At 47.1% G+C, this 21,026-nt stretch overlaps 1 protein-coding gene and 1 long non-coding RNA gene across 12 annotated transcripts in view; one reads left to right on the top strand and one right to left on the bottom strand.

Moving 5' to 3' along the window:
* Positions 1 to 15,385, bottom strand: part of MVB12B (multivesicular body subunit 12B) — a 242,513-nt gene extending 227,128 nt beyond the window's left edge. For 7 of the 11 annotated variants that reach the window (XR_004729111.3, XM_035257739.3, XM_035257741.3 and 4 more), the window contains exons 1-2: positions 14,632 to 14,825; positions 1,137 to 1,259 (exon numbers count right to left, since the gene is read on the bottom strand). Coding sequence is in view for 10 of the 11 variants with exons in the window: in XM_035257739.3 (XP_035113630.1) it covers positions 1,137 to 1,259; positions 14,632 to 14,712 (204 nt within the window). In the remaining variant the exon portion in view is untranslated. Of the gene's footprint in view, positions 1 to 1,136; positions 1,260 to 12,446; positions 14,401 to 14,631; positions 14,826 to 15,113 lie in introns of those variants that run through there. The other 4 variants (XM_078327399.1, XM_078327396.1, XM_078327398.1 and 1 more) reach the window with 2 other exon arrangements.
* Positions 3,452 to 21,026, top strand: part of LOC144576641 (uncharacterized) — a 101,466-nt gene continuing 83,891 nt past the window's right edge. The window contains exon 1 of the long non-coding RNA XR_013518881.1: positions 3,452 to 4,212. This is a non-coding gene — a long non-coding RNA (uncharacterized LOC144576641). The remainder of the gene's footprint in view (positions 4,213 to 21,026) is intronic.

Genomic DNA, 21,026 nt, shown 5'->3' with positions numbered 1-21,026 from the left:
GACATTTGGGTTGTCACCACTGGGAGAGGAGGGACAGGTGCTACTGGTACTCACTAAGGAAAGGCCAGGAATGCTGCTGAACAACAGAGGGTGCACAGGATAGCACACAGCAAAGAATTATCTGATTGTCTTGCCCTAAATGTCAACAGCACTGAAGTTGGGAAACCCTGCCTTGGGGTTTCCTCTGCTGGACCAGGCATTGCATCTGCCTCACCAGAGGACATCAGTCACTATTCTAATTGCTGTGGCAGGTTTCCAATGTTGGCTACTTTCACTCTTATGTATTCTTGGTGCACATTTTCAGTGAATAAGAACAAAACGTTGTCACATACAAAATGAGGAAAGTAAACATAAAGCCACCTTAGAATCTCAGAACACATGATAATATCCACTGTTAATTAAACCCTCCTAATGTTTCTCTGTACTTGGTAGCTCCACCCGAATCAGAATTTACCTACTGAAACAACAAAACAACCAGTTCCAATCATCAGGACTACTGAACACCAGCACAGATGCCTGCTGAAAAGCAAGGAAAGTTCTCCACTGAACTGTGGTGGTGTGGTCAGCCACAGCGCTGGACTTGGTGGGGGTCTGGTAGTGATGATTCACCATATCCAAGGACTGGGACTCTGTTACTTCATTTCTCAGAGCTTGGGTTCTCCTAATTAGCAAAGAGGCAATACAGCTACTTGCCCTCCCAGTCTTCCAAAAACTCATGAGAGCTAAATGAGTTCATGGGTAGGAAACGTTTTAAACTGTAAAGAGCTACACAGATGTAGGACAATGCCTTTACAATATTTATACATGCATGACAATATATGACAACCACCAGAAGTCTTTCACAGACTCTGGATCCTTTACATGAAATGTCACAACCAGAAGTCGGAAATCAATGAATCCAACGCCTTAATTTTACAGCAGGTGAAAATGACCATCATAGAGGTGGTGAAGGCCAGGAAATGGCCCAGATGGGCTCAGGTCTTCTGACTCCCAAACCAGAATGCTCTCCATACCCTCCCTTAAAGTCCTAGAGGGAAGAAGCACATCTTACACAAAAGGGTCAGAGGGTCTTGGACACAGGAAATAAATACTGTAGAATCAGTGAGCAAAATGCACAAACTAGTATCTTGACTTACTACATCATAGCCTGTCGGGGCTCGGTTCCGAGAAGCCACCACCCCGACTCCCGTGATGGGATCCATTGACGTTTCGGGCAAGGCTTCTGAGAGGTCTTTGACTTCAGGCATGGTGGACTGGTCCTGGTTCAGAAAAGGAAAAAGAAAGCACAAAATTCAAACATAGCATTTACGTGAATAATATGAAGGCTCAAACAGACAGAAACAGAATCTTGGGGCAAATACTGTGAGCTAAGGTCCACATACATGAACTGGTTGAAAGAATCCTGATCCTATGTGACCCTTCTCCCCAGTCAAGAATTCAAATCACCTCTGGTCTTCACTCAAGTCAGCTTTGAACACTGAGCTAAAATGAGGGCTTGTCTCTACTTTCAGGAGGTAATTTTGACTCAAAACCAAGAGCAAGTCATTCTTAACTCTGCCATCCAGCTGCTTGATTTCTGAACAGATACCAGTAGCTGCTCTGAAGATACAAAAGACATGGCTAAGCCTAACAATACCTTTCATCTCTCTCCCTTGCAATCTCTCCTATGGAGGCATAGACTTCCAAATCCACAGCCAAGGTTAGACCTTCAGCAGGCAGAGCTTTGCAAAGAAGCAAGGAATTTTGCAAACATAGAAATAAATGTTCTGGGCTCAGGGTGAAAGAATGTTGTTGGAGTCCAGGCTCCATGACTGACTAGCTGGTGAGCTTGAGTAAGCAATTTAACCGCCTGGAAACTTCATTACCCAGCTATAAAACGAGGTCATGACACTGACCCTTGCAGAACTACTGTGAGGACCAAGAGAGTCAAAGAGAGTGGATGTAAATGAAAGGCTTGGAGAGGTCCCTGGTACACAGTAGGTGCTCAACAAAAAGTACATAAGACTGGTCGGGTTTGGGACACACAAGTCCAGGTAACTGGCCAGAAATGTGATAGGCATCACTCCCTAGGGTTCTGGCAGAGCCCTTTGTTGTGTTTCACCCTCGGGTCATGTGGGCACTTACTCAAAGCCAAATACTAACAATGACCATAATTCTTGCCAGGCACTTTGAGAGAAAGGGAGTGAAAATGAAATTATTATTCTGCTGCTGACTGCCTTTTGATTTGACCAGAGGAGACAGGTAGAATATAGAGAGCACTGGGTCTGGGCAGCTGGAGTGGCAGTGCACCAGAAAGCAAATAAAAGAGGCAACACCATATTTAAATGAACCTAACTACTTTTAAAAGGACAAGCAGTGAAAAAGAGCAAGTCAAATTCTACCTCCTTCTGCAGCAATTAAACTCCACTGGCTATAGGTCTGCCAGTTCTCTCAAGGCTGGTTACTGCTTCTAACACAACCCAAACACCCTACCTCACTAAGCAGGTAGGAGGAATATTCTTGCTTCTAGCCTAGAATCAGAAAAGGCAGAGGCCATTAAAAATGATTGCAGCCTCCTAAATAGGAACAATCAAAATGCCGTATGCAAGTCTCCCATGAAGTCAGTGGAACCCACCAAAAGCTGCGGAAACAGACTTGTCAATGAAATGGAGCCAAGTCCTCGATCAAAGCAAGGAAGTCCCTGGCACAGCTGCAGCCTCCTCTTCTGTTTATAACAAAAAGCTTAACACAGTTATGCTTTACTTAATTCTTCTGAAAATAAGCTTCTAAACGACCAGGGCAGGGGGTATCACACTGCATCACTGCATCATTTTCTATTTTCAAGTTTCATTTACCAGGCAGGTTTATGTGCATAAAACACAGGGCTTTGTGCTTCCTGCACACAGTAGGCATTAAGTAAATATTTACTGAGTGAATACACATATATGTCCCTAATAAAGGTTAAGAATTAAATATCTGCACCTGCAGATCCAGAGCAGACACTGATCAAAAGGGTTCAGCACTTGAAAAATCCGGTATTATTGGTAACATGAAAATAACATTGCTGCAGTTTCCAAAATATTGGTACCTGCTGTTGGTTACCAAGAATGCTTCGCAATTAACAACTCATTAACAGAATGTATGAATTCTGCCAGTGCTAAAATATCACGCTGTGAATTTAATAAAGAACATGTGAGGTAAGTTTTTTTTTTTTGTTTTTTTTTTAACATAGTATGGCCTCTACTATCAGAGAGAGAAAAAAAAAGGGAAAGAGAAAAGGAGGAGAGAGAGGGAAGTGGGGTAAGCATGAATAAGCAATATCTTATTTGCTGATGGATTCATTGCCACATCCCCTGGTCACAATATCCTCCCCTGTACGGCGATGACAATGGCCCTCTGCCCTGGAGCCCGCTCTCAACAGCAGGAGGGTCACCAGGCCCTGGAAGAAGCCATGCTGCTCCCACAATGCCCCGCGGTGGTCCAGGAGAAGGTTCCAAGATGGCTGCGGGCGGCCCGGCTGAGGCAGACAAAGGAGTCGGGTCTGGCCTACCAGAGGGCCCCCACAGAGCTGTGCGCAGAGCATCTCTAACGCCCTCCGTTCTCTCTCCTTCCCCCCAGCTGCTGTGCCCCGGATGGAGGCGGCCTCTGTGAAATATGGACAAATGGCTGCTGGCCGCTCGGGCTGAGGCCGACTCATGGAGGAAACGCCATCACCAGCCAAGGCAGCTTTTAATGAGAAACGCCCAAGATATCCATGGCAGGGGCCATCACTCAAAGCCGCTTGCCCTGAATTACATATTTTCTGACTGCAAATTACTTTTAACGGCGTCTCTACCGGCACTTCAATTGACCTTCCTAACAAAAGGCCATTTATTAACTAGCACTCCACATTTCCTGGGCTGCAGGGAGCCGCAAGACAGGAAGGATGGCCCCGCGGCAGAGGACTTGGCGAGGCCATTCCTGCGGGCCCACAGAGCAAATCGGATCGGGGAGGAGAGAGCAAGGGAGCCAGATGCTTAAGACCAACATGAACTTGCCTGGACTCTCACATCAGATCTCAAGGCCTACTTGCAACGTTGTATCAACAGCCCCTCATCCAGCATCCACCTCTATCTCAGAGTCCCAACTGCCAGCAAAACCCGCTAATACATAGCTGCTGCATTTGGACAGCGCTTTCCAGCTCTCAAGAAGCTTTCTCGGGCTCCTTCCCAGTTGAAGCTCACATCAAACCTGGTAAGTGGCTGGGTCACCTCCCAGGAATGGGACAGCTGGTCTTACTCTCCAGGTCTGGTCTGTTTTCCATTGTACTAGGCAGAGAGGTACCAACATCCCATCTGATTGAGAAAGCAGTTTGAACACTAATTATATTTTAAAATGCCAAAGCTTTTCCTTCTCTAGCCACAGCTCAGTAAGTCAAGCAAGGGGGAAAAAAGTACAGAAAGATAAAAGTAACATGGGATTAATTTTCCTCACACCTCAGTTTCAAGATTCAACATTCCCCTCATAAATAATTTGCAACAATAAAAATGAGCTAAGGCCATGTTTGTGTAGGATGGAGGTAAATTTAGGCCTAATGAGGGAGATCCGAGCACTGCACAGGAGGGAATAGGTTGATCTATGGCACGGTGCAAGCAGGATCGACAGCTCACAGGGGCTCCATTACCAACTGGAAGTTGCAGGGCCAATTGGGAGGCGGGGGAAGCAAAAGGGGGAAACTTGTACCATCCCAGCTGTGGCTGCAAGAAGGGTCTCTACAGGGAACCCCCAAAGTTGACCCAGTGTTTTGGATGACAAGACAAATGTTGAGATTTTTCAGAATGATAGGATTAGGCCAATCTCAGTCTATTCTCAGTACATGCTGGGTAAGGGGTAAAGGTGGTGGGGTGCCAGGGATGCAAACTGGACCTTGAGCAGGTCCTCCTACTTTAACCTCACGATCATTAGGTCCCAAATGGACCCACTCCGACCTCTCCCCTGAGAGGGCATGAGCTTCTGTGAGATCATTTCCAAGGCTGGGGGCTGCGCAGCCATACTCCAGGCAGCCATTGTCTGCCCCTGAGATGCTTCCTCTGCAAGGCAGGAGAGTAGTGTGTGTGTGTGTGTGTGTGTGTGTGTGTGCGCGCGCGCGCATGCACCCACATGTACACATGTATACAGACTGGGAAAGCTGGGGAGGGTTGAGGTGAAGTGTTTTCCAAGCCAGGAGGATTTCTTCCATCATGCCATGCTCAAACAGTACCATACAATCCACACAACAAGGCAGGGGGCAAGCCTGCTTCCCGCTTCTGCCTGCAGTGCTACAGATAGCACTTGAGGAGGCCCCAGCTCCCAGCGCTGCAGCACCTAGCCAAGGCTGTCATCCCAGGTTCATGGTGAAATGAACTTTAACTATAAAGACCCTTCATAGAGACGGCACACTGCTCCCTTGTAGCTGATCAAAGAATTACTGCAACAGTGTGCTTAATCCCTAAAAGTCAGCAATGCTAGGCTTAACTGATGCTGAACATTGTTTCGAAATCAAAGGCGTGCCTCCCGGCCCCAGTATGGGAGAAAACTGAGCTACTGTATCACAGTTGAAAACTCAGGGGAACTTTGATATCATCTCTGTTTAATTTCCACAGCCCTCCTGAGCCTGGGGTTTATCTCCTTTTATCAACTCCTGTACTGAAATCAAAACCCAACCAACAAAGCTCAGACCTCTCTCCACCGAGGCCCTTCCAGCGGCAGGGTGTGAGCCGAGGAGTTTAAAGTGCTTTCAGGGAGCAACAACTGCCGGGGGCAGGGGGCGCTGCCTTCAAAGGAGGTGCCATGGGCAGCGGCCTGCGTTCCAGCCTCTCGCCATCTCGGCCTCCTGCCGTGCTGGTGAGGCAGGCTCAGAAGCGGCGCCAGCCAGCGCTGCTGGTCAGGGCTGAAGGCATGACTGGCATACAACTTTTGAGGAGAGTAGTTTCAAAGTATTAAGTGGGGGGTTGCAGGCTAAATTGGGCTACTGTAATTGAAATGACAAAACCAGTGGCTTAATTACATCCCTACAGAAGGACAAACTTGTGATCAGCTTGCTTGAAATCCAAATTCGAGGGCACCAAAGACAGAACTGTCTGCCCACATCTAACAGGTTCTAGGGTTGAGGAAGGGAAAAGAACAAATATTTCATTCACCATGGGAAATGAATGGGCTGTCCCCCAGTAAAAGCTGCTGCACTCTGGCCTTCATAGAGGGTCTTTGCCTCTTTTCCAGCAGCCGTGATGGTCTGCAGGAATCCATGCCCACCTCTGGTGCCCCAAGATTACTTTCTGCTGGCAAATTGCAAGCCAGGGACAGAAAGACACTGCCTGTACCCAAGGAGGTAACCTGTGGCCAGGCCTCACCAATGCACACCACACACGCAAACCCAGCCACCTCCTTACAGCAAGGTGCAGAGACCTACCTCCTCAGAAGGCTGAGAGCTGAGGCCAGTTAAATGGCCAGCTGGCTTTGAGGCCACCCATAGGGAACAGTGCACAGACTGAGAGGTTGTCACTGTGAAGCCTCAGGATAGTATCCCGACGCCTTCTGAACTTTGGACAGATTACCAGGTGACCAGTCAGAATCAAATCAGTCTGACAAATGCTTCTGGACACAATCAGGTAGCAACAAGTCACAGGCCACTGGGAAGGCTGCTAAGATGTTGGGCAACTAAGGCAAATATTTTTCTAAGTTCTCCTAGATCACAAAGAATTTTCCAGCTAGGGAACTAACAACTGTGAGCACTTCCTTTCTGCGTGCCCCCCAGTAAAGGTCTGTTTCTCCCAGCAGAAGAATCCAGTGTATGCATGTGTCAATTCAAGCTGCCCTATGCTTAGATTTCTATGAACCATTTGATTACCAAACATAGATTTTTCTGTAAACACCATGAGGGAGGACTAGGGTTCAGGTTGCTGCAACCTTTATGGTACAACGGTAGGTTCCAGGATTTACTTTCCAAAAATAAATCCAGGATCAAGTTCTATAGCACTCCTCTAGCCAAAGCCCTGGCTCATTCAGGCCTGAATTTGCACAAACCAGGGAATGTTACTCGAGGGTAGGGCATTCTCCAGTACACTGTGGGTACCATCTGCTCGCCCATGATTACTGCAAATGAGGGCCGTCTGTGTCCACTCTCATCAGATCTTGCTGAGTGGTGTCATATTGTCTCCTGTAGAGAAGGATAAAGGAGGACCCCAACAGAAGACAGATGCCTACAAATGAAACCATCCCGGGGGCCCCAAAAGCTATGGTTCCTGAGTGTCTGGTGATAGGAGTCACAGCTTGCCCTGATGGGGACAGTGCTCAGAGAGTAAAGACACTAATGTCATTTCAATGCCAGGCAAATGTGTGTCCCTGCCAGAGTCTTCAGAACACCTGTCTTCAAGCCAGCCAGACCACCACACCCCTCTCTGACTTTCACATGGGTCTTGAGAATTTTTTTTCATATATTTGGTCATCTAATCATTCTAACGATGTGCTAATGACTTCCAAAATTCCTCCAAGCCCAGACGTTTCTCCTGAGACTCAGAGGTGTCTGTCTGGTATCTTTGCCCACATGGCTCAGGAATACCTCGAAATCAGCTGACCTTGCCATCTTCCCGGAAGCATCCTCCCACACTCCCGGTCCCTAAGAGGGCCTGGAACGTGAGCAGTCAATCCACGAATGTGTATAGAGCCACTTTGGCTTAGCACTAAGGCTACAGTAATGAGATGGAAAGTCCATATTCTGGAGTAGGAGTATCCAACTTTAGCATATGCAAGAATTACCAGGAGAGGTTGTTAAAACGGACATTCCTGAACCCTAGCCCCTGAGATACTGATTCAATAGATCTGAGCTGCTCTAAGAATGTGCATTTCTAACAAGCTCCCAGCTGACACTAAACAGCTAGTCCACAGTCCAAAATTTGAGTACAAGACAGCAAGTACTCATTAGGTGTTTGATGAATGAATGAATGAATGGAATGAACCTAAAGGTAATCTTCCCTGGGAAAAAGCTTCAGAATCAGCCCTCCAGTCCCCCTCTCCTTCTTCTTGACAGTTCAGCCAAGAGCATCACGTTCCTCCCCTACAAACACCCACCCCACCATTTAAAACGAGGGTCATGCTGGGCGCGGTGGCTCACACCTGTAATTCCAGCAGGAATTGGAGGCCAAGGTGGGAGGATCACTTAAGGTCAGGAGTTCAAGACCAGCCTGGCCAAGATGGTGAAACCCCATCTCTACTAAAAATACAAAAATTACCTGGGTATGGTGGTGAATGCCTGTAATCCCAGCTACTTGAGAGGCTGGGGCACAAGGATCACTTGAACCCAAGAGGTGGAGGTTGCAGTGAGCTGAGATGGTGCCATTGCACTCCAGCCTGGGTGACAAATCCAGATCCTGTCTCAAATAAATAAATAAATAAATAAATAAAACCAGGGTCATGGCCAGGAGCAGTGGCTCATGCCTGTAATCCCAGCACTTTGGGAGGACAAGGCAGGCAGATTATGAGGTCAGGAGTTCGAGAACAGCATGGCCAATATAGTGAAACCCCATCTCTACTAAAAATATAAAAATTAGCTGGGCGTGGTGGCACACACCTATAGTCCCAGCCACTTGGGAGGCTGAGGCAAAAGAATTGCTTGAATCCGGGAGGCAGAGATTGCAATGAGCTGAGATTGTGCCATTGCACTCCAGCCTGGGCAACAGAGTGAGACTCCATCTCAAAAAAAAACAAAAAAACAAAACAAAAAAAAAACAGGATCACATCTTCCATTCCACTCAAACTTTCCCCAATTGCCCAGCCAGACAGGTGTTGCCACTCAGAATCCTGACATTATCTAAGCATATAGTCTTAGCACACATATGTACACACAGGTCTTCATGCACACATACACATACACATACAGCCTTGCCTCTGAGAAGGCTAGACCATGCTTTCCCTAGCAGACTGTAAGTTACTCAAAGGTGTTATTTCCATCACAATGCCTAGCTCATGGTGGATTCTCAATAAATGGATTATGAATGAATGGGGAAGGATAAACAAACAAAATTCCTATTCTCCCAAATTACCAGGTTTCACTGGATTAAGGAGGGCACATAAAGGGGCAAGGGAACAGCAGACCTGTCAGACCCCTTCCAGTGAGAACTGGGGGTCTGGGGTCACTGATGCCTCCAGGCACACACATCATGAGATGGAAGGGCCACTTGCAGAGGAAGGGAGAAGGGACCACAGCACTTCTTGGATCTCCAGATTTAGATCTAAGTGCAGCCAAGCTGGATGTAGGCCTGTCAGGGGCCAGTGGGTGTCCAGACTGGCAGCTAGAAGAACACCCTGGGGTGCTTGTGGAAGCACCGCTTTCCCATTCCCCATCCTCAGGTTCTCATTTAACTGGTTCAGGCTGGGACTGAGACTGGAGAGCCCACAGCCAAGGAGAAGGTCCACAGTGCTGGGTGACAGAGCAATGAATAAGACATGGAGCTCACAGTCTGTAGGAAATATCCCGAGAAAGGGACTGCAAAGGAGGGGACTCTTCTTTCCGCCTGGTGAGGCAGGGAGAGGTGAGCAAAGAACAGGCCTCCCTGAAAGATGGGGGTGTGTGGAGTGGTGAAAGTCTTACAGGCAGAAACACAGCCTCAACAAAGGCACTGTGATGTGAACACACAGGGACTGCTTGGGGAACTGCGAGGAGCAGATGGGATCTAAAACAAGCTTATAAAATGCTTAAGAAAACAAATAAACAAAACACAATCAAACTGAACTAAAAAACCTGGCTGCACTTCTTTGCTATTTCTAAGATCTAAGCAATGACATCAAACTACAGGAAGGAGCGCCCCAGTGGTCTAACAGAAGAGATTCCCAGGCCTTCCGTTCATGCTTCCTCTCCTACAGCTGAACATTCTCCAAACAATGCCCCTTCCTTCCAACCTCCATGGGGCCTCCGTATGCTATTAGTTCTGTGGGGGGAACATCAGGCAGAGCAGAGGAATGGAAGGGGTGACATCTTTGGAGTCCAAGGGACCCAAGCTTAAGGTATAACCTTAAGCAAGTTAAACTAAACTAGGCCTGATTTTCCATCACTATAAAAATGAAATAGCAAATAATATTTTCTACAGGGTTATAATGTGTAGAAAGCATCAAGAATTTGCAGCAAAAGGCAATTAACAGAGTGAAAAGGCAACCTATGGAATGGGAGAAGATAGTTGCAAATCATGTCTGATGAGGGGTTAATATGTGAATCTGCAAAGAACTCCTGCAACTCAACAACCAAAAACAAATTTCTTAAGTTAAAAATGGGCAAAGGATTTAAATAACAAGTCTTTCCAAAGACAGTATACAAATAGCCAACCAGCACACAAAAAGATGTTCAGCATCACTTGCCACGAGGGAAATGCAAATCCAAACCACGTATCACCTTATACTAATTACAATGGCTACTCCCAAAAACAAACATACAAACAAAATAACTGTTCACAAGCATGTGAAGCAATTGGAAACTTTGGCACACAGCTGGTGGAAATGTAAAATGGTACAGCCACCATTTTATGGAAGACAGTGTAGTGGTTCCTCAAAAAATTATAAATAGAATTACCATATGATCCAGTAATTCCACTTCTGGGTATCCACCCAAAATAATTTAGATCAGAGTCTCAAAGAGATTTGTAGACCCATGTTCAGAGCAACTTCATTCACAATCACCTAAAGACGGAAGCAACCCAACCATCAATCTATGGATGAATAAACAAAATAGGGTACACATCTTCAATGGTATATTATTCAGCCTTCAAAAGGAAGGAAATTCTAAAACATGGTACAATATGATGAACCTTGAGCACACTACACTAAGCTAAATAAGCCAGTCACAAAAAGACAAATACCGTATGATCCACTTCTATGAATAGCTAGGGTAGTCACACTCACAGAAACACAAAGCAGAATGGTGGTTGCCAGGGGCGAGGAAAGGGGGAAACGGAAAATTGTTTAACGAGCACAGAGTTTCAATTTTGCAAGATGAAAAGTTCTAGAGCTTAGTTGCACCACAGTGTGAATGTGTGTAATGCCACCAATCGGTGCCCTTAAAAATGAGTAGGATGGTACATTTTATGTTATGTGTATTTAACAATTTTCTAAAAAGCATCTGGAACTGTAGTTCTCTCATTTCGGTAAGCATAAGTATAACCGCAGGTGTCTGTTAAACATCCAGATTCCAGGTCCCCTTCCCCAGAGATTCTGATTCAATAAAGTTTGAGTACAAGGCCCTGGCACCTGCATTTTCATCAACACCACAGGCATATTTAGTGCATTAGGAGCTCATTTATTAGGATCAGAGGATATTCTTTTGAACATTCTGCTCTGCTATTTATTTTTAAGTGTGTGTGTGTGTGTGTGTGTGTGTGTGTGTGTGTGTGAAGAAAGAAAGAACAAACTCGTGTTGAATCTAGCCACAGGTCCAACAAGATAGCCCTCCAGCCCTAAGGGAAATATGAGCTACAAAGCTGCTATGTGCAACCCCCGGGCTCCAGGCCCACAGGGCTCTCACATTTCTGCCTGGACAAGCTCTGCATCTTGCCAGAAGCGTGTCAAGTAAACCAAATGCATGCCCACAGGATGTCCCCAACAAGGGAGGTAATGTCAAGCATATTCTGCAGTGGCTTTGCCTCCCAGGCAGCTAGAGACAGAAGACCTAACTCTGGCAAACCCACTCCAACTAGCGCAGGGAAGCCACGATTCCCAGGGGCAGCCCAGCGAGCAGAAGGGCAAGGAGAGCCTGGAGGGGGGTGTGGCCAGGGAAATGCTGGCTAGGGTGGTCCTCGGTGAGAGCCAGAGCAGCCTGGGGAGAGGCAGCTCATTCAAGAAACCCAGGCCTCCCCTCCACAACCCAACCTGCAGAGGAAGCTCTGCTATCTCAGCCTAACCACATATAGCCATGTAGTCATTTGTTATCTTCATCATCATAATAGCACCTTCAACTTTTCCCATGCTCTACTCCAGCACCATCATTATTTTGCAGTGTGGCAAGGGTGTCTCCCTTTGAGCATGGAGCACTTCCAGCAAACTAAGGCAGAGGGGCCTATGCCATTTGGATTCTGATTCCCCCAGAAGCAGATCCTCCATGAAATGGATGGAGACTACATATCTCCATCACCCATTCCAAGGCCCTGAGTGGGCATTCAGCAGTGTGCTCACATGGTGGCATGGTTCTGTAACATGTAAAAACACAGGATATTCTTGTGTTCTTTTTCTTAAAACTCTCCCCCAAACAAATTGTATAAACATTGGACCTGGGGAAAAAAACTCGATCTGCTGCTGGATGCTGAATTGCACTTAAGTTTCATGCAGACCCCCACCTCCTGCAGTGCCAAGTGCTATCATATACATTAGCTCATTCAGCCTCTTGACTGATTACCTTTATGGGGTAGGCTTTATTCTTAAGACACTTTTACATTACGGAAATGGGGATTCAGAAAGGTTGTGTGACTTACCTAGGGCCACCTGGGGTCCAGAAGATAGGCTGAGAGTCAAAGTCAAGCTCCTAAAAAAATCCAAGCCCAGTGTTCTTTCTACTATACCATCACTTCCTGGTTGTCCTGTTAAGGACTAAATAATAGGCCAGGTGTGGTGGCTTATGCCTGGTGGCTCACACCTGTAATCCCAGCAATTTGGGAGTCTAAAGTCAGGAGGATTACTTGAGCTCTGGCATTCAAGACCAGCCTGGGCAACATAGCAAGACCCCATCTCTATCAAATATAATAATAATTAAAAAAATAGCTGAGCATGATGGCAGGCACCTATATTACTTGGGAGGCTGAGGTGGGAGAATCACTTGAGCCCAGGAGTTCAAGGCTGCAGTGAGCCATGATGGTGCCACTGCACTCCAGGCTGGGTGACAGTAAGACCCTGTATCAAAAACAAAACAAACAACAAAAAAAAAACAGACAAACTCTAAATAAGCTACTCCTCTCATTCATCTGTTAACAAGCCTCTCATAATAACCGCTACTGTTTACTGACTTCTTGCCATGTAGCAGGCACTGAGCTAGACTTTCTTGCAATATTTCATTTACATCTCACCATAATCCCATGAGATGAATACTATCATCAGTTTCACTCTACAGATGAGGAAACCGAAACTCAGAAAAGTTCAATAATATGTCCAAGCGCACACAGTAAATAGGAAAGCCAAGACTTCAGCTGAGGTCTAATCCTAAACACTCTGCACAGAACCATGGTGCAACATTCCAGTTGGAAGTGGTGAAAGGTCCCTAGCAAGATGGAGACAGGGCAAGGAAAATGCCTTGAGCCTGAATCAGGAGTGACCCAAAGCCTAAAAGTGAAAAATGTAGATAACAGAAGATAAGTTTAGGTTCAAATGAACCAGTAATCCCCACATCAACTGCTTCCCATGGGTCCCGGAGCCCGGGTCCCAAGCAGAAGCCTCATCTCTCAGAGGCCCTATTTAAAAATGCTAAGCGTGGTACAATATCTCCAAGTACCTCACATGATTTCCAATGAGCAAGAAAGGTAGCACCATCTCCTGTAACTAAACATCCTAGTACACTGAGTTTTTCAGTTAGTCCGGGCTTCACAGAGCTTATCTTTTAACTTTCTAAGCTTTGCTGGTGCCGCTGATAAGATTTTCTAGCCCTGTTAAAACGAGATGAGATCTAGCCAGCTGTCGAGAAATGTACAATGAGATTATACTGAGAAGGAACCACGAGAGACAAAGGCCCCTAAGAGAAGCCGGCCTGCTGTCTGCTTTTGTGGCAGCAATTGGAGTGGGCTCTGGTTTTGGGTGGGGGCAGGGAGCAGGGAATGGGTCACCCCCATTTGCCTTTTGCCCTCCTGTGGTCTTCCTCAGTGCCTTGCACAAGAGGCTGTTCAGGTGCAGGAAAAAGAAGAGTCTCATCTTTCATGGTGAGAAGCGCTGGTGATTTAGAACAGTTGTGTGTTTGGTAACAAAGAGGACAAAAGATGCTTTTGGGTCTGCCCCGTTCCCCGGTGCCTGCCTCTAAGGATGTGATGTCTGCTGCTGCCATGCCTCAGCTCTGGTCCTGGCCCCTGCCCCTCTCGCCTCGCTGGTGCTGGAGTCACTGTAGGGTGCTCGAAGTGCCCACCATGTTCCTGCATGGGTACTCTGGGTCTCGGGTACCCAGGCTGGGCATGTCACCTTGCAGACAGATGCCCGAGGGTTCAGGTGTCCTCTCTGTTGTGCCCAGGTCACAGAGGCAGTGATGCCCCAGGGGCAGGTGCACGAAGGTCTGACCCACCTGACCACAGAGAGCCGGACCCCAGGCCAGGCGGGTCAAACGACTGACTGTCCCTAGTCTGTGCCCCAGTGGGCCGCCTCCCTCTCACCCGCGCAGAGGTGGCTTTCGGCGCCCCTCACCTGCCCGGGCCCTGGGGGCGCTGCTGGCACTCGGGTCCCCCCGCTCCTCCCGCCTCCTGCCGCCAGGCCGAGCCCGGGCACCCGCAGCCGCGGCGCGCTCAGGGCTCGGCAAAGGCCGCCTGGGCCTGTCCCTGCCGCGGGCCGGGCACCGAGCCCGCAGGCCTCGGCGCGGCCCGGCTCCTCCCGTCCGCCCGCCCCTCGGCCCGGGGCCCACGCCCGCCCTCCCTCCCGGCTACACGGCCGGCTCGGCCGAGCCTCCGCGGTGCCCCGGCCTCACTTAACTGTTCCCCGCTGGGGCGGCGGCGGCGGCGGCTGCGGCGGCGGCGGGTCCCGGCTCCGTCTCACGCAGAAGCAGCTTCTCATCGCCCGGGCGGCGCGGGAGGGGCCGGGCCCGGGGCCCAGGCGGCGGGAGCCGGCGCCGCAGCTCGAGCGCGAGCCTCACCGGGAGCGGCGGCGGCGGCGGCGGCGGCGGAGGCGGAGGGGCGGGGCGCGGCCTGGCGGCGGCGGCAACGACAACGACGGCGGCGGCGGCTCCCTCCGCGGGCCGCGGCGGTGGCGGGCCGGGCTCCGGGCCTCCCGGCGCTTCGTTGGCGCTGGCTCAGGGTCGGGAGAGGCGCCCGGCGCCCGAGGCTGGCTCGGGCGGGAGGAGGGAGCGGGAGCCCTGGCGTCCCGAGCCCGCGCCGCCGCCCCGGCCGGCACCCCGCCTCCCCAGTCTCCCCCACGGCCCAGCCCGTCAGCACCAGGCAGGGCCCCGGCGCGCCCACCTGGGCCTCCTCGAGCCGCCGGCGACCCCAGTCCAGCCTCAGTCCCCCCGGAAGCCCCCGGACTCTGGAGCCTGGGGCATCGGTGGTCCCTGCCCTCAGGCTGGTCTTTTCCTGGGACCCTCGGCGCGCTTAGCTCTCGTAGGCCTCGCTGTACACAAGACGAGTCTTCAGCCCAGCTGCAGTCCCTGGAAGCCCCCAGGCCCTCAGGCTAGAAATTGGCCCCTTCTAGGGACTCTCCGCCCACGCAGCCATTCTAGGCTTCACTGAACCCTAGAATCCAAAGCTCATCATCTCCCCACCCACCCCCAGCTCAGCTAACCCCAATTTCCTGGCAATACTCGGGCTTCCCCTTACGCTGGTTAAATGATTTATCCTTGGAGGCCTAGAGCCAGGTGTATGGGGCCAGCCTCGGGAGAGCATCTAGAAGGTGAGGATTTTAGCTGGAGGCCTATCTGCAGTACTTGGGGAAAGATGTAAGCCAAGGATAAAGTGGAGCTGGAAGGGGGGGGAGGGTCCAGACCTTGACCCTCAGCTAGAGTAGCTGGTAGGAAAGGCAGACTCTGTCTTAACCAACCATGTCCCACATACCCCAGCCAGGCACCCCAGGCAGAGGCCAGCGCGTGCAAGATTTGAAAGGTTTCTTGCCAGGAGGCTGGATCATTCAGCAGGAGCTGAGGACCATGCAGGAGTGATCAGCATGGATTTGCTAATGCATTGAGTCTCATTTTCACACATTCTAGGCTTTTCCATAGTAGCTATTTGATCTTAAAGAAAAGGGTGCCAAGCAGAATGGACTGTCAGGGGGAAAACGTCCTGTGGGGAAGCCATGCACTGGTGCATTCCCAGTGTCTTCACTACTCACAAATGACATGGGTTCAGGTGGCTTGACAGCAAGTCCTGTCATCCTATCAGGGGACAGATAATCCCTATGTTACTTAAACTGTTACACAGGAAAAATAAAAATAAACAAAAATGTTTATTTCATTCCCAAGTTTAGCATAATCCTGATACCAAAATCCAACAGACAATACCGAAAAGAACTGCAGATGACTAAACCAGAACAGGAGTCCCCAGAGAATTTCATATTTGTTTTTTTTGAAAATGGGCTTCTGCAGACAACTTGAGAAGGTGCTGCACGTCATTTATAGTGTACCTTTTGGAGAATCATGCTAAGTGTTGGTATGTTAAGAGGTCTCTGTGAAGTCCAGGAGTAAAGAAACCTGTTTGGTTTGTTTAACCTGGCATTTCCCAAACTCATCCAAGCCAGGACCACCTTCTAAAGCTCACTGATTAATCTTCAATATGTGAATCTCTGCTATAGATCAACTCATTTAAGTATATGGTAGTTACAAAACTATTAAATAAAATTTTAGCAATTTGAATCCAGTTTACTATTAAAGGAACTCAAAACCCACCATGATCAAGCAAGATTTATTCCAGAAGTGCAAGAAAAATTCAACATTAGGGAATTTGTAAATTCATTGCATTGTTAAAGGAAAACAAATTACAGGACATTGTCAATGGGATGGATGCTTTAAAAGTATTTGACACACTTCAAAATGAATGACAAATTTCTAAAAACTTATTAAACTATTATAGAAAGAAAATTTAAACTTTTAACATGACAAAGTTTATCAGAAGCCATCAACAAACATATGTAATGGTGAAACACTAAAGGTATTCCCATTTAAGTTGGAGTCAAAAGGATGCCTGGTATAATGGCTATAGAATAAAGCCAATGCAATAAGATAAGAAAACTAAATAAGAAATATAAATATTAGAAGAGAAGAGATAAAATTGTCATTATTTGCTCATGATTTGTTTCCCAAAAATTAAAAATAAAAAAGAATCAACTAAAAATCAGAGACTTTGATAAGGGGGTCAGTTATAAGATAAACACCAAAATCAATGGTTTTCCTAAATGTTAAGGGAGAAGCCTTCTTCTTCCTTCTTTTATTTTTTTCTTATCCTGTCTTATGGTGCTGAAGGGAGAAGTCTTATTTTCCATATAGAGAAACTTCCATTAGAATAAGACTCCTGGCCTCTCTCCATTCTAAGGGAAGATTAGTGAGTTTGGAAAAAGTGATTGGACAAGAATAGATGCTTCAGAGTTCTCTATTTGGATTTGGCTGACTGCAGAGAGATTTTCCATGTGTTCTCACAAGGGGGTAAGTGAATCTGTTTCCGGGACAGAGTGATACTATTGTCCTGCACTACCTGCCACTATAGAAATAAATCTACTCAATTCAGAGAGAAATATAGCAAGCCCACTTAGCTACAGACCAAAAGCTACTTTTTCCAGTCAGTTTCATCAAAAATTAAGGTAATATTTTTGTCCTATGTCTCTTTCTTGTGTCCATGCCCCAGTTTGTTCCAAACTCAGAATACGGAGGGAGGTATTACTTATAGAGATCCCCAAATACAACATTCAATACCAGTGATTTCCATTTAGAAAGTATGATGGAAAAGTCATATTCACATTAGCAATGAATACTATAAGGCATATGCTAGGCATAAGCTTAACAAGAAATGTCAAGATCTGTAGAAATAAACCATAAAACCTGACTGAAGGACATAAAAGAAGATCTTAATAATTGGAAAAAATATAACACATTCCTAGGCAGGAATTCTTAACAGTGCAAAGACACTATATCTCCCCAACTTACTTGACAAATTTAGTAAAATTCAGATCAAAGAACCAATATGATTTGAGGGATGGGTTGAGATGGAACATGACAAAATTATTTTAAAATTTACCTTGATTGGTCCAAGTGTGGTGCCTGTAATCCCAAATCCCTCAGCTTTGGGAAGCTGAGGTGGGAGGATTGCTTGGGAACATGACAAAATTATTTTAAAATGTACCTTGATTGGTCCAAGTGTGGTGCCTGTAATCCCAAATCCCTCAACTTCCCAAAGCTGAGGTGGGAGGATTGCTTAGGACCAGGAGTTTGAGACTGGACTGGGTAACATAGTGAGACTCATCTCTAAATTTTTTTTTTAAATGAGCCAAGTAAGGTGGTGTGTGCTTGTGGTCCCAGCTACTTGGGAAGCTGTGGTAGGAGGATTGCTGGAACCCAGGAATTTGAGGCTGCAGTAGGCTATAATCACACCACTGCACTCCACCCTAAGCAACAGAGCAAGACCTTGTTGAAGAAGAAGAAGAAGGGGGTTGGGGGAGGAGGAGGAGGAGGAGGAGGAGGAGGAGGAGGAGGAGGAAGAAGAAGGAGAAGGAGAAGGAAGAAGAAGAAAGAAGAAGGAGAAGGAGAAAAGAAGAAGAAGAAGGGGAGGAGGAGGAGGAGAAGAAACAATTTATCTGATAAATAGGTATCAGGAAATACTCAGGAAATTTTTTTTTTTCTTGAGATGGAGTCTTGCTCTGTTGCCTGGCTGGAGTGCAGTGGTGCAATCTCAGCTCACTGCAACCTCCACCTCCCAGGTTCAAGCGATTCTCCTGCTTCAGCCTCCTGGGTAGTTGGGATTACAGGTGTGCCACTATGCCTGGCTAATTTTTGTATTTTTAGTAGAGACAGGGTTTCACCATGTTGATCAGGCTGGTCTCAAACTCCTGACCTTGTGATCTGCCCGCCTTGGACTTCCAAAGTGCTGGGATTACAAGCATGAGCCACTGTGCCCACTGAAATTTTTGAAATAAGAAAATATTACTCTAACAATTATTAAAATGTAATATAAAACTTCAGAAAAAACTATGGGCCACTAGTGTATACACTTTTATCATATATTAAGTTCTGTTTATAAATGCTTTGTTTTTGTCCATTGATCTATGTGTGTGTGTGTGTGTGTCTGTGTGTGTCTGTGTGTATATATACAGATATATAGATATAATTTTAAGTTCTGGGATACATGTGCAGAACGTGAAGGCTTGCTACAGAGGTATACATGTGCCAAGGTGGTTCGAGGCGCACATCGATCCATCATCCAGGTTTTAAGCCCCGCTTGCATTTGTCCTAATGCCCTCCCTCCCCTTTCCTCACACTCCCCCGACAGGCCCTGGTGTGTGATGTTCCCCTCTCTGTGTCCATGTGTTCTCACTGTTCAACTCCCACTTATGAGAGGGAATTGAACACTCAACATGTGGTGTTTGGTTTTCTGTTCCTGTGTTAGTTTGCTGAGATTTGTATATTTTTAAATAAATATTCCTATAAAAATAGATATATCCATTGCATATTACATATTTATTGTATATAATAAGACTATCCATTTTAATCTATTGAGTATTTGTATATACATATACAAATAAGATACAAATTTGTATATTTCCATGCACCCTGCTCCAAACCATGTTATCTGGCCTAGATCACTCTAGTAATTTCCTTTCTGGTCTTTTGGCTTTGCCCTACCCAAACAATGGAAAACAGCAACCAGAGCAGTCATGAACAAATAATAATAGGCCAAGTGTGGCGGCTCATGCCTGTAATTCCAGCATTTGAAGAATGCTGAAGCAGGAAGATCGCTTGAGGCCAGGAGTTTGAGATCAATAAACATAGTGAGACTCCTTCTCTACAAAAAATAATAAATTGGCCAGGCGTGGCATGTACCTGCAGTCTCAATTACTTGGGAAGCTGAGGTAAAAGAATCACTTAAGCCCAGGAGTTTGAGGCTATAGTGAGCTATAATTGTACCACTGCACCCCAGCCTGGATGACAGAGAGACCCTGTCTCTAAATATAATAATAATAATAATTTAAAAAAATAAAATAATAGGCTGGGCACGGTGGCTCAAGCCTGTAATCCCAGCACTTTGGGAGGCCGAGGTGGGTGGATCACGAGGTCAAGTGATCGAGACCATCCTGGTCAACAAGGTGAAACCCATCTCTAATAAAAATACAAAAATTAGCTGGGCATGGTGGTGCACACCTTTAGTCCCAGCTACTCGGGAGGCTGAGGCAGGAGAATTGCTTGAACCCAGGAGGCGGAGGTTGCAGTGAGCCAAGATCGCGCCATTGCACTCCAGTCTGGGTAACAAGAGCGAAACTCCGTCTCAAAAAAATTAAAATGATAATAATAATAATAATAAAGGCCAGGTGCTGTGGCTCACACCTATAATCCCTGCATTTTGGGAGGCCAAGATAGGAGGGTTGCTTGAGCTTAGGAGTTTGAGAACTGCCTGGGCAACATGGTGAAACTCCATCTCTACAAAAAATAGCAAAAATTAGCCTTGTATGGTGTGGCACACCTGTAGTTTCAGCTACTTGGGAGGCTGAGGTGGGAGGATTTCTTGGGTCTGGGAGATTAAAGCTGCAGTGATCTGTGGTCATGCCACTGTACTCCAGCCTAGGCAACAGAATGAGACCCTGTCTCAATAAATAAATAAATAAATAATAGCTGGGCATGGTGGCTCATGCCTGTAATCCCAGCTCTTTGGGAGGCCAAGGTGGGCAGATCACCTGAGATCAGGAGTTTGAGACGATCCTGGCCAACCTGGTGAAACCTGTCTCTACTAAAAATACAAAAATTAGCTGGGTGTTGTGGTGTGCGCCTGCAGTCCCAGCTACTCGAGAGGCTGAGGCAAGAGAATCTCTTGAATCTGCAAGGCAGTGGTTGCGGTGAGCCGAGATTTCACCATTGTACTCCAGCCTGGTGACAGAGTGAGATTGCATCTCAAAAAAAAGAAGAAATAAATAATAAAAATGCAGCAGGCGCTCCCTTGCTTAAAAGTCATTGGAATGACTTTCCATAAAATAAAGTAAGATGGAAATGCTCCAGCACAGCCTTCAAGGTCCCATTCTGTATGGACCCAGGTACCCTCCATCCTCCTCTCAGCTGCTTTAACCACACTGGCTTCCTTTTAGATCCTTAAACATCAAAGCTCTTTCTTCCTTGGGTAACTCTGCCTGTAACACTCTATTCAGTCTTACAGGACCTGGCCTCTTCTCATTCTTAAGCTCTCAGCTCA

This window comes from Callithrix jacchus, chromosome 1 (assembly GCF_049354715.1).
Source record: "Callithrix jacchus isolate 240 chromosome 1, calJac240_pri, whole genome shotgun sequence".
Taxonomy (NCBI): Eukaryota; Metazoa; Chordata; class Mammalia; order Primates; family Cebidae; genus Callithrix; species Callithrix jacchus.
This window is presented reverse-complemented; position numbering and strand designations above follow the sequence as displayed.